This window comes from Aquarana catesbeiana, linkage group LG01, assembly GCF_042186555.1.
Source record: "Aquarana catesbeiana isolate 2022-GZ linkage group LG01, ASM4218655v1, whole genome shotgun sequence".
In the NCBI taxonomy this organism is placed as follows: Eukaryota; Metazoa; Chordata; class Amphibia; order Anura; family Ranidae; genus Aquarana; species Aquarana catesbeiana.
In genome coordinates this window covers 981934168-981946812 of record NC_133324.1, presented here as the reverse complement: position 1 = coordinate 981946812, position 12645 = coordinate 981934168, and the positions used below count along the sequence as shown (strand labels likewise).

The 12645-nt window shown below is 42.8% G+C and overlaps 1 protein-coding gene across 1 annotated transcript in view; it reads right to left on the bottom strand.

The window, feature by feature from the left end:
* Positions 1 to 12645, bottom strand: part of LOC141129063 (uncharacterized) — a 162578-nt gene that overhangs the window by 59838 nt on the left and 90095 nt on the right. The window contains exons 6-7 of the mRNA XM_073616811.1: positions 8634 to 8711; positions 5703 to 5843 (exon numbers count right to left, since the gene is read on the bottom strand). Of these exons, the coding sequence (XP_073472912.1) occupies positions 5703 to 5843; positions 8634 to 8711 (219 nt within the window). The remainder of the gene's footprint in view (positions 1 to 5702; positions 5844 to 8633; positions 8712 to 12645) is intronic.

The window sequence follows — 12645 nt, the reverse complement described above, 5'->3', positions numbered from 1 at the left end:
AAATGCCAAAAGCACAAATCCTTCTCTTTTCTAACCAGAACAATGAAAGTGATTTTCTCTCTTGCAGTACATAGGGGGGGCATCCAAAAATATGTTATGTGTTTGTAAAGTCCAACAATGGCGTCTGTATGTACATAGACCACCTATTACTGCTAGAAATCTTGTCATCTGATAATAATCAGACAGAACTTCATCCACAGCTCTTTGAACAAACACCTCCGCCTCTATGAAGGAGATCTAGAGGTCATCTAAAGTGGGGGGTCACCAACCTGTAGATCACAAGACAGGTTACTAGTAGATCATGGTCTGGGCTTGCTGGACCTCCCCCCATCCCAGACCATCAAACCCAGTGCAATGCAGAGGGACTACTTGTAAAGTTGGAGCAAGAGCCGCATAAGCTGCTCCTTCCTCTGTAGTGCCGGATCCTGTCCCATGTGGAGTGACAACAACTGGACTCCACCTCTTCTCCCCCCCACTAGTGACCTCCAGAGTGGTGCCAACAGCAGGAAAGAAGAGATCTCCATGTCAGTGTGAAGGAATACAGCGAGTATAATAGTAGAAGACGCCTTTCACACTCATGTGCTGTGCTTTACCCCACACCGCCGCTCCAGTACAGGGGACCTGCACCTTTCCTGCCCTTACCCATACACTTCTATTATGTGGATTAGGAGCACTTTCTGAAAGAACATTTCATCTACTGAATGCCGGAGATTTGATGAGCTTTCAAAAAGTGCAACTCACCCGCAGGATATAATAGTAGTCTATGGCAAAGTGCAGATCACCAAGGAAAGTTGTAGATACACCTGGGGTTCAGGTAATCTGCAGCACATCAGTGTGAAAGCAGCCTTATAGGGTTCTCAGAACAATAAGGGGTCATTTACATTTGTAGTTTGGGGGGAGTGGTAAAACCTTAAGCTGTGTTTTTATCACCCCTGCCCTAACCACACTCCTTTAGTTGCGGTGTCCAGGGGTGTACACATGTTGTAGTCACAGCAGGACTTGTATGCCCCGTTATGGTTGGTGGGTGTAGCACCTACCAAACATGACCCATTCAAGTGAATGTGACCGCTCTGCAAGTGTCCTGCAACTCTGTGCAGTACAGCAAACCAGGGGTTAAGGCTGGCAGCATTGTTTTGTGTTCTCAACACCTGATTTAACCCCTTGCACCCTGCAGGTGTGGCGCCCCTTGTAGTGGCCCATTTACTTGAATGGGTAGCAATTGTCAGGCGGAAGCCCCCACCAAAACCAACAGGGGGTGTAATTCCTGCTGCGGCATGTCTACACCTTTATGGCTGCTGCCTCAGCGGATAAAGAGAGTCGGGATTGGGGGGCAGTAAAATCATGTCCCAACCGCATGGGTTTCCCCCAACTTTATATGTGAACAAGTTCTAAGGGGGCAACTAAGAGCTCAATAACAAGTGCAGCAGGCATTGCTGCTCCTCTGAAAAGTGATCCCAGTGTGTGTGACAGGTGGTGAGGAGGTCACCCCCTCCCCCTCTGATATAAACCCATGATAGCCGTGTAATGCCCGTGATGGGCACACAGTAGTGCGGCAATGAGAGGTGTGAATTGGGGGTGAGGAGGTGACGCTGTGCCCGGTGATCTTCTGACTTCTCCCATGTTCTTCAGGTAGATCACCACCTCTATAGGGTTCCCTTCCCCCGCTCTAAAGTCATAAAACATTTCCTGTGCTAGGATGGCATTGCTGCCTAATCCAGTAAGGTGAGTGTTCCCAACCTCGGGTAGATGTGATCTCCAGGGGGCATCGCTGGCTGAAAACAACATGAAGAAAAAGATGGCAGCCGCCACATGTGAAAAGTGGTGATGACAATATATACACCATATGATTGGAGATTATATCCCCTTTATCCCGGGTCACACGGCTGCAGGATGGAAATGGTACCAGTTCAGCCAAAACTCCATAAATAGTGACCTGATTGAAGAATATGAAGCCCCCCCGGTGTGGAAGCCGCCCAGCGCAGTGTCCGAGGAGCTGAAGGAAGCAGAAGAGGGAAGTGAAATGACATTAGATAGAGGAATACAGGAGACGCCGCTATATTATGTATTGATACATCCAACGTTTATCAGCTCCATGTCATCAGTGCCATTTATTGATTCTTTTCTATACAGCACTATGGATACAATGTTTGTGGATGGAGTGATAAGGATCCAGGATTTGGGGACATCCACTATCAGGATTTTGGGAGAGGAAATTCCCTGATCTGGGTGAGATGGATGTTGTGATGGTTTCTCCGGGTGAGGAGATCACATAGTCACTCTGGATGTACAAAGTCTGTTTGGAGGAAGAATTCTTCTTCACACCTCGAATATATCTTCATCCCTCATGTGTGTCTTCTCAATCCCTCTCTATTACAATTGGCACTTTGCTGAAGATTCAATCATTTCTAGACATTTCTTTCACCATTCCTAACATTCTCTTCATCTCACTGGAAGGTTTATCTCATTTTTCACTCATTTCTCTTTTCATTCATTTCTACTTTGTTTCTGGATTTCACCATTTTATACTTTTTGGGCTATTTCATATAATATTTGGTACTTGTGTATGTTATTTGTCATTTATAGAGTTCATATTCTTCAATCAGGTCACTATTTATGAAACATCATACCAAAAATAAAGTTTTCACATTTTATATTGGGACTCGGCTTTAGTTTTCCCTTTTCATTCTCTCAGGTTTTTTTCACCACTTCTGAATATTTGACACAAACTTGTTTGTGTTTTATTCACATTGTTATTAGCGCTGCACCCCCCCCCCCCCTATGTTTTCACAGATCTGAGTTTGTATATAGAGCTTTTTGGTGCCGGCAGCTTTATTTATTTCATTCATTTCAATTTTTTCCTTTTTCACATATCGTTTTCCAGCACAACGTTCACCATCTGGTTCTTTTTCTAGTGGGAATATTCTTGTATTGTCCGTGTCTCACATATTCTACGGATTGTGCGGCTCGTTATATTTGGTATCTGAAACCTAAAGTGAAGAATGAATTGGGGGAGGGGAGCTGTATGTCAGACCATTTATTTGGCTTTGGATAGAGTGGGAAGAATTTCATCCCCAGTCAGATCTTAAGTGATACAAAATCTATGGAATGTAAATGTAATACTAAAAACCTCTAAACCACATAGTCCTTTAACCACTTCAGCCTCTGAACATTTTACCCCCTTCCGGACCAGAGCACTTTTTGTGATTCGGCACTGCGTCAATTTAACTGACAATTGCGCGGTCGTGCGACGTGGCTCCCAAATAAAAATGACGTCCTTTTTTCCCCACAAACAGAGCTTTCTTTTGGTGGTATTTGATCACCTCTGCGGTTTTTATTTTTTGCGCTATAAACAAAAATAAGAGCGACAATTTTGAAAAAAAAACGCATTATTTTTTACTTTTTGCTATAATAAATATCCCAAAAAAATATATAAAAAAACATTTTTCCTCAGTTTAGGCCGATACATATTCTTCTACATATTTTTGGTAAAAAAAAAAAAAAAAAAAAAAAAAAAATCGCTATAAGCGTTTATTAATTGGTTTTCGCAAAAGTTATAGCGTCTACAAAATAGGGGATAGTTTTATGGCATTTTTATTATTATTTTTTTTTTTTTTAAATGGCGGCAATCAGCTATTTTTATCGGGACTGCGACATTATGGCGGACACATCGGACATTTTTCACACATTTTTGGGACCATTGTCATTTATACAGCGATCAGTGCTATAAAAATGCACTGATTACTGTGTAAATGACACTGGCAGTGAAGGGGTTAACCACTAGGGGGCGATCAAGGTGTTAAGTATGTCCTAGGGGAGTGATTCTAACTGTAGGGGGGATGGGCTGTGTATGTGACGTCACTGATCTCTGCTCCGATGACAGGGATCAGAGATCGGTGACACTGTCACTAGGCAGAACGGGGAGATGTTTGTTTACATCAGCATCTCCCCATTCATCCTCTTCGTGAGGCAATCGCGGGTATCCCCATGGCGATCGAGTCTGCGGGACCCACGACCCGACTCACAGGGCTCCCGGCCAGCGGTGCGCACGTGATGGCACGGCGGGAAATTCAAATGGACGTACCTGTAAGTCAATTTGCTCAGCCGTGCCATTCTGCCGACGTATATCGGCGTGCGCAGGTCCGGAAGGGGTTAAAATATTGCAGCAGCGCTCGTGTCAAATCCAATTAGATGAGAAGATTTCATATATAGTTCATATGCGAGTCAATGGAAAGAAAGGAGATCTATTATAGCTGTGATCTGTAGAGATTGGGGACAATACTAAGCTAAGCAGGGCAATAACTTCTCCGCAGGATGTGGAAACCTTACAAGAAGATCTGAACAAATGAATGGGGGAGGGGCAACTACATGGCAAATGAGGTTCAATGTAGAAAAATGTAAAATAATGTATTTGGGTGGCAAAAATATGAATGCAATCTATAGACTGGGGGGAGAACCTCTGGGGGGATCTAGGATGGAAAAGCACCTGGGGGTCCTAGTAGATGATAGGCTCAGCAATGGCATGCAATGCCAAGCTGCTGCTAACAAAGCAAACAGAATATTGGCATTAAAAAGGGGATCAACTCCAGAGATAAAACGATAATTCTCCCGCTCTACAAGACTCTGGTCCGGCTGCACCTGGAGTATGCTGTCCAGTTCTGGGCACCAGTCCTCAGGAAGGATGTACTGGAAATGGAGCGACTACAAAGAAGGGCAACAAAGCTAATAAAGGGTCTGGAGGATCTTAGTTATGAGGAAAGGTTGTGAGCTCTGAACTTATTCTCTCTGGAGAAGAGACGCTTGAGAGGGGATATGATTTCATTATATAAATACTGTACTGGTGACCCCACAATATATAAATACCAGACTGGTGACCCCACAATATACAAATACTGGACTGGTGACCCCACAATATACAAATACCGGACTGGTGACCCTACAATATACAAATACCGGACTGGTGACCCCACAATATATAAATACCAGACTGGTGACCCCACAATATACAAATACCGGACTGGTGACCCCACAATAGGGAGAAAACTTTTACATGGAAGGGGGTTTAACAAGACTTGTGGCCACTCATTAAAGTTAGAAAAAAAGACATTTAACAATCAACTGTCAAGATGGTTCATTACTGTAAGAATGGCAAGGATGTGGAATTCCCTTCCACAGGCGGTGGTCTCAGTGGGGAGCATCAATAGTTTCAAAAGAAAAAAAACGAAACAAAAAAAAAAAAACACAAACTTAGGTAAGCAACTGAATGACCACAACATACAGGGATATACAATGTAATACTGACATATAATCACACACATAGGTTGGACTTGTGTCTTTCAGCCTCACCTAATAATATAGACAAGAGGGAGGGGCAAACACCCTCAAAAGAAGCCCTGAATATCGGGGACTTGCATGTTTTGTTTTTGTTTTTTGGCACAGATAATTTTATAGTTTAACCCTTAAATTACCTCTTATGATATCTCTGTAGGTCATGTGACACATTGTAAATGCTGTGCCCAGACGTTGACAAAAATAATTCCTTCTTCTGAGAGTCTTTCAGCAAGGTTGGCCTTACCTGCTCAAAGTATACTTTGAACCACTAAAAAAAAAAAAAAAAAAAAAAAAAAAAAAAAAAAAAAAAAAAATAATATCAGTACTCCAACTTTATTTTCCATCTCTCCAAACCCTGTTCTTTAGCATATCACCATTTCCTCTTCTTCCTCCAAAGCAAATGCTGCTACTTGGTTTGTGGCCGTCTTATGTAGCTGAACCCCAATGATTGGATAGGAGGCCGTGTTTTCGGAAGTGACGTATCTGTGGTGCACTCGCTTCTCCCTCTCGTAAACCTAGGAGTACAAAATAAACATAAAACACACAGAGACATCTTCTGCAGTCACAATTTCTTACATTTTGGGATCTAGCGATCGTAGGACGATCTCATTTCATGTAAAACATAGAAAAAGTAGGCACGAGGGCAGCAGAAGAACACTAAATTTCAAACAAGCAATTTTTTTCTGAACTGTGGTCTTTACTACATGACATTAATCGGGACCAAATCCTGGGAACATTGAACATGGAAGAAACATGGGAATGGTTTAGGAGCCTATAAAACAAAAAGGTATCACACAGTGCATTCAATATAGAAGAGTGAAGATTAAACCAGGATGGCTAAACCATAATGTAAAAACCCTCATTAAAAAGAGAAAAAAAAAGTCTTTAAACAATATAAAGGGGATGGGTCATTGTCACCATACAAACACTATAAGGAATGCAATAAGGAGGTGCAAGAACACAATAAATGTGGCAAAAAATGATTACGAGAGACACACAAAAAAATCCAAAGGAATTTTTTTAAATAGATTAACAGTAAAAATGCAAAATCAGAGCATATTGCCCAAATAAAAGGATGAGGAAGGGAGGATGGTTACGGATGACCCAGAGATTGTACTAAATGTCTTCTCCTCAGTTTTTACACAGCACAAGGAGGGGGTATACCGACTGAGGAAGTAGTGTTGGTGAAACATCACAGGATGTACCCTTGTGGCTAACAGAGGCCAGAGTGAAGGAAAGACGAGATAAACTTAATACAATTAAATCACCAGGACCAGATGGCTTACACCCGAGAGTCCTCAGAGAACTCAGTCAGGTTATAGCCAAACCATTGTCCCTAATCTTTGGATAGGATTGGTACCAGCTGATTGGCTTTTCTCCAATGTACCAATATTCAAAAAAGGACAGAGACAAATCCCTGGGAACTATAGGCCAGTTAGTCTAACATCAATCGTTGGTAAATTATTCGAAGGGAGGATAAGGGACTATATCCAAAAATTTACTGAGGAAACAATCTTAAGTAGTCATCATCAGCAGCATGGGTTTACTGAAGGTTGTTCTTGGCAGACCAATCTGTTATCATTCTACGAGGAAGTGAGCTGCCATCTAGACTGGGGAAGACCTGTGGATTTGGTGTATCTGGATTTTGCAAAGGCATACAATACAGTTCCCCATAAACGCTTAATCTAAAAGCTGAGGTCTGAAGGCGTGGACTATGTTTGTTCTTCGTGGACCATAATGTTTGTTCTTAGGTCAAAAACTGGTTACAGTGACGGGTTCAAAGGGTGGTGATAAATAACGTGTACTCAGACTGGTCTGGAGTGGTAAGTGAGGTGCTCCAAGGTTCTGTCCTGGGACCAATTCTATTCTATTTATTAGTAAATGATAGAGAATGGGATAAATAGCTCAATCTCAGTTTGAGGACACAAAAATAAGCAGGAAAATAACTTATCAGAATATAGAAATTTTACAGAAAGACCTAACAAAATAACGGAGTGGGCAAATACATAGCAAATGAGGTTTAATGTGGAAAAATGTAAAGTAATGCACTTGGGGGGGGGGGCACAAAACAAATGCAAACTACTCCCTAGGGGGAATCAAGGATGGAGAAAGATCTGGTGGTCCCAGTAGAAGACAGATTGAGCAATAACATGCAATGCCAAGCTGCAGCTACCAAAGCCGGCAGAATATTAGCATGCATAAAAAAAAAAAAAAGATATACTCCAGGGATAAAACTACAATCCCGCCACTTAATAAAACTCTGGTTAGGCCACATGTGGAGTATTCTGTCCAGTTCTGGTCACCAGTCCTCAGGAAGGATGTGCTGGAACTGGAGAGAGTCCAAAGAAGGACAACAAAACTAATAAGGGGACTGGAGGACCTCGATTACGAGGAACAACTGCAAACCCCAAATCTTTTCTCGCTGGAGAAACAACACTTGAGAAGAGATATGATAGAGATTTACAAAGACCTCAATGGTGATCCCAGCATATAGAAAAACAATTCAGTCTCAGGAAGTGTAAGAGGACACACAATGAGATTGGAGGAGAAGCGGTTTAACCTTAAACTGTGCAGGTTTTTTTCACTGTCAGGGCAGTGAGGATGTGGATCTCTTCCACAATTAGTGGTGGCTGCGGGGAGTATGGATATTTTTATGAGACTCTTGGATGTGCATCTTAAAGAACACAACATACAGGGATATGGGAAATATAGACACTGACACATGTGCAGGTTAACCTGGATGGCCTTTTGTCTTTATTCAGCCTTACCTACTATGTAACATTTTTTTACTTACTGTCATGTTCTTAACCACCCCTGGTCTCTGAAGATGCTTAAGCACCAGAACTGCTTCCAGGTAATATATAATATCACACTTGGTGCTCACTTCCAAATTCTCTTTATTTTGGTCTTTCCCGATTAGCTTCCAGAAAGGTCTCCTTTGCTACCTCCAGCAGCATTCGGTTGGAGTTTTGGAGGCAGTCATCAAGGTTTCAAACCTGTAATTGATGTGAAGGGTACAGCATTGCAGGAAGTTCTAAGAAATGACAAAGTCAGAATAATCGGCACAACCAAAGATTAGATTACCTTTTACCGACATTCTCATGAGATACGAGCTTCATTATCCTATTTTGTATATCGTCGGTGATGTTCATAAAAAATGTACAATGTAGAAAAAGTTCAGGATCTTTCACAGAGAGATCAGTTCCCTTTAACTGATAGGTTACAAAGCGTCTCACGTGCTTCAAGTAGCCACTTATGGTCCGGTTCTTAAGGGGATGTTTCAAAGAGTTAAAATATATATTTACTTTTCCTATGTCCTTCACAAAATGTAGGTTTACACGTTTTGGATTCATAAAATATAAGAAACTGGCCACATCCTCAACCTAGGGGGAAAACAAAACATAATTGATTATAAATTGGATGAAGGGTGTACTGCAGTGTTGGCACAGAGAAGCAGATTGATACGTTTAGAGGAAAATCTGTCTGGCATATTCAAGGAGAAGTACAGTCAAAGCTCATTTGGCTGTACTTCTCCTGTGGATCACAGTTCATTCTGCACTCCTGTGAACCATTTTTAGTGGGCTGAAGCCCGCTGTCGGCTGATGTCACAGAGCCAGTCCATGCTCAGGAAGGGTCATGACCATATGGTGGGGATCTGCCCACATCCCTGGACCAGCACCCAGCTCAGGCTCCCAGTGAGCCACCGAGAACCTGAGCCGGCTGCTCTGCCCCCTCCACAGCCCAGCACTAAAGTGAGTGAGGAGGGGGCAGAGCAGAGAGCAGCGACTGACAGTCACCAGCTCTCTGCTCAGGGAGCTCTGAGAACCAAGCGATTGGCAGGGTTTGCTCGATTCTCAGTGTTAGAGCCAGTGTTCCATCAGAATCAGCAACCCGTCAGATTAGGTAATGGGAGTGACATTCCGTCAGCTGAATACTTACGCTGCATGAGCAGGTTTGCTAATCTGAAAGAACACCTGCAGACATAAAGCAACAGTGGACATCTTGCTACACCCAGCTATGTCTTGAATTTCAGTCCTTTAACAAATAAAGTGATCATATATGACTCAATATAGTATATGGAGATCTGCCATGCTGTTTTCAGGTTACACTTTCAGTCTAAAGGTTTAGTGATGACCAGTGCGGGGTGTACCATCATGGCCTCTGCCAGCTTCCTACTGCTGGCATCCAGCTATTTTCAAAACGGCATCACAGATTTCAACATACTACATTTATATCCACTCAGTTTATTGCTAAAATGACTGAAATTCAAGACTTAGCTGGGTGTAGTAAAATGTCCGCTGCCACCTTGTGACTGCAGGTGTTCTGTCACATTATCAAACCTGCTACAAATGTGCAGTAAGTATTCATCTGACAGAACGTTCCTTCCATTACATAATTTGATGGGTCGCCAATTCTGACGGAGCACCATTGGACAGATGCAGCATTGGAATTTCAAGCAAGGACATTGGGTCAGTCCATTATGTAACACCCCCATGTGTAAACTGACGTCCCAAACAGACCCCCCCTTCACTCACCCCTGGGTCCTAAAGAAACCCTACACAAGAAATGCCTGAAGGAAAGGGGCTTCTGTTCTGAGCTTGTGAACATCGTGTTTTTCTGTCTCCAGTAGGTGGAGCCACACTCTAAGGCACTCCCCTGGAAAGACCTCTTCAGCATTTAAGCCTAGGTTCAGACTAGTGTGATCTCAGACATAGCATGCGATTCGTACCCGCACCGTAGGTGCCGATCACATGCGATGTCTGAGCAATGCGAGTTCAGCCATACAGTTGTATTCGCATGCATTAACTGTATGCATTGGATTTGCACAGAAAATGGTGCAGGGATTTGTGTTTTCCCCGCACTGGAATCGGATCACATGGGTGTTCTCAGCAGTCCGATTCCTGTGCGAGTTCAAAGTTCACACTGTGATCTGTGAACCATTCTGGGGGTGTCATTAACATTATAATGACACCCGCAGTGGTTGGCAGAGGGCGGTGTGACCTGCCTGCGGGAGAGATGTGGCAACCGGCGCTGGTTCCTGCATCGCACTAGTCTGAACCTAGGATAAAGGTTTTTATTTTGATCCATTAACAGTTTGGTAACCAAATCTAGTACAGTACTGGTTTCATACCTCCTGTTTATAGTTCTCCAAAGTTTCATGTAAATATGTAGCAAACTCCTTGAGCATTGGTGCTTTCAAAGAATGCCTTTCATAGAGTCCTCCTTTTCTCATGTGTAATCGTGTCTTCGAGGTCCAGTTTGTATACTGAATCCTTTATTAGAAAAACATTAGAAATGCAGAAGAATGGAGAGTTTGAATTGATGCAGATAAAATTGTAAACAAAATTTTATAGTTACTGTGAAACCCCATAAACCTCTGGTATATCATCTCCTGTATCCTCTTCTTCCTGCACTATTTTCTCCACTGTGGGCCATGTGCATTGTGAGGAACCGGAAGCTTCTTCAGACACACATGGTGAAACCATGGCAGTCCTTGACTGTCCTTCAGCCAATAAGTCCCTTATGGGGATGAGGTTGTACGAGTCTTCATTAAACATTGCAATGTTGTGGAGCCTTCTACAGATGGTTCCTGAACTCTCCCTGGATCTTCATGATTTGGCACATATGGTGTGACTGCTGTATTAACCTGAGGTCTTGGGGTTGCCGATGAATGTTCCATTTGGACTCTTGGGGAGGGGGGGGATAATTTAAGAACCCGAGTAAAGTTTTATTAATGTGTTTAATTAACACCATGTTGGATAGAGGGAGAGTGTGGTAAAACGTCTAAGTGAGATCAAGAGAAAGAACTCAAGTGAACATCAGATAGGAGCATGAGAGAACGAACGGTTCAAAAGAAAATTATGTTGGAAAACGAGGAAATGAAAAATGACCAACTCTAAAACGAAACTACCGAAAAAGACTGGGCCAAAACGTTTTGGAATTTTGCATTCTATTCCTTGGAAGGGACAAACTTTAGCTAATTGTATTAAAAGGAAACCTCTATGCAAGGGACTTTGTACAGATTGATTTGGTTATTAAAACAAACATTCTTCAACTATTCAAACAGCTAGTTTGCAGATCTAAAGGAGATTTTACAATTTGATTGATGTAATTGTAGTCATATTTGTGCACATTACAAAAACTGAGTACTGTCCATGATACTTTAGTTGCACCAACATCCAAAATTTTAGGGCCAGCTATTGGGGTGTACCCCTTTCTTCAAGGTCCAAACAGTACTAATACACAAGTATACTGTTAAAGAATCTCTAAAAAAAATAAAACACACAGCAATTGTAAAAGCAAAAACTCAGGGAGTTGTGAGAGAAGACCGGAAGAGAGCAATGAAATGGTGTGGGGGAGGGGAGAGTCACAGAGGTGGGAGTCACACTTATTACAGTTACCGTATATACTCGAGTATAAGTCGTTCCGAGTATAAGTCGAGGCCCTAAATTACCACAAAAAAATGGGAAAAACTTATTGACTCGAGTATAAGACGAGGGTGAGAAATGCACAGCTACTTTAAGTGGAAAAGAGGGTAAACAATGCCCATTTGCAGCATCACTGTGCCCATTTGCAGCCATAGGTCCCCTGAACTTCAAAATTGGTAGTTAAGGGTTCCTAGATGCCCCCCTAGCTGCAGCCAAAATTTGGGGTCTCTGAACCCAAAGGGTCCCGAAATGACATTGCTGCAGATGGACACAGTTGACCGAATTTGGGGCCCTGTATCTTGGGGCCACTTAGTGCTAAGAACCCCAAATTTGGTGTGAAAACCCAGTGGAACTAGCACCATAACATTTCCAAAGCTGGGGTTACTAGCACCAAGTGGCCCTGAAATACAGGGCCCCAAAAATCAGTTCAGAAAATGTCAAGCACTTTTCTGCAGCAGAAAATGACATTTTCCGAACCGGATTTGGGGCCCCGTATCTTAGGGCCACTTGGTGCTAGGAACCCCAGCTTTGGATATGTTATGCACACCAAATTTGGGGTTCCTAGCTCCAAGTGGCCCTGAGATATGGGGCCCCAAAGTCGGTTCAGAAAATGTCAAGCACTTTTCTGCAGCAGAGAATGACATTTTCCGAACCGATTTTGGGGCCCCGTATCTCGGGGCCACTTAGTGCTAGGAACTTCATCTTTGGATATGTTATGGGACCAGTTCTACTGGGTTTGCACACCAAATCTGGGGTTCCTAACACTAAGTGGCCCTGAGATACGGGGCCCCAAAGTCGGTTCAGAAAATGAAATTTTTTGCTGCAGAAAAGTACTTGACTCGAGTATAAGACGAGGGGGGCACTTTCAGCACAAAAAAATGTGCTGAAA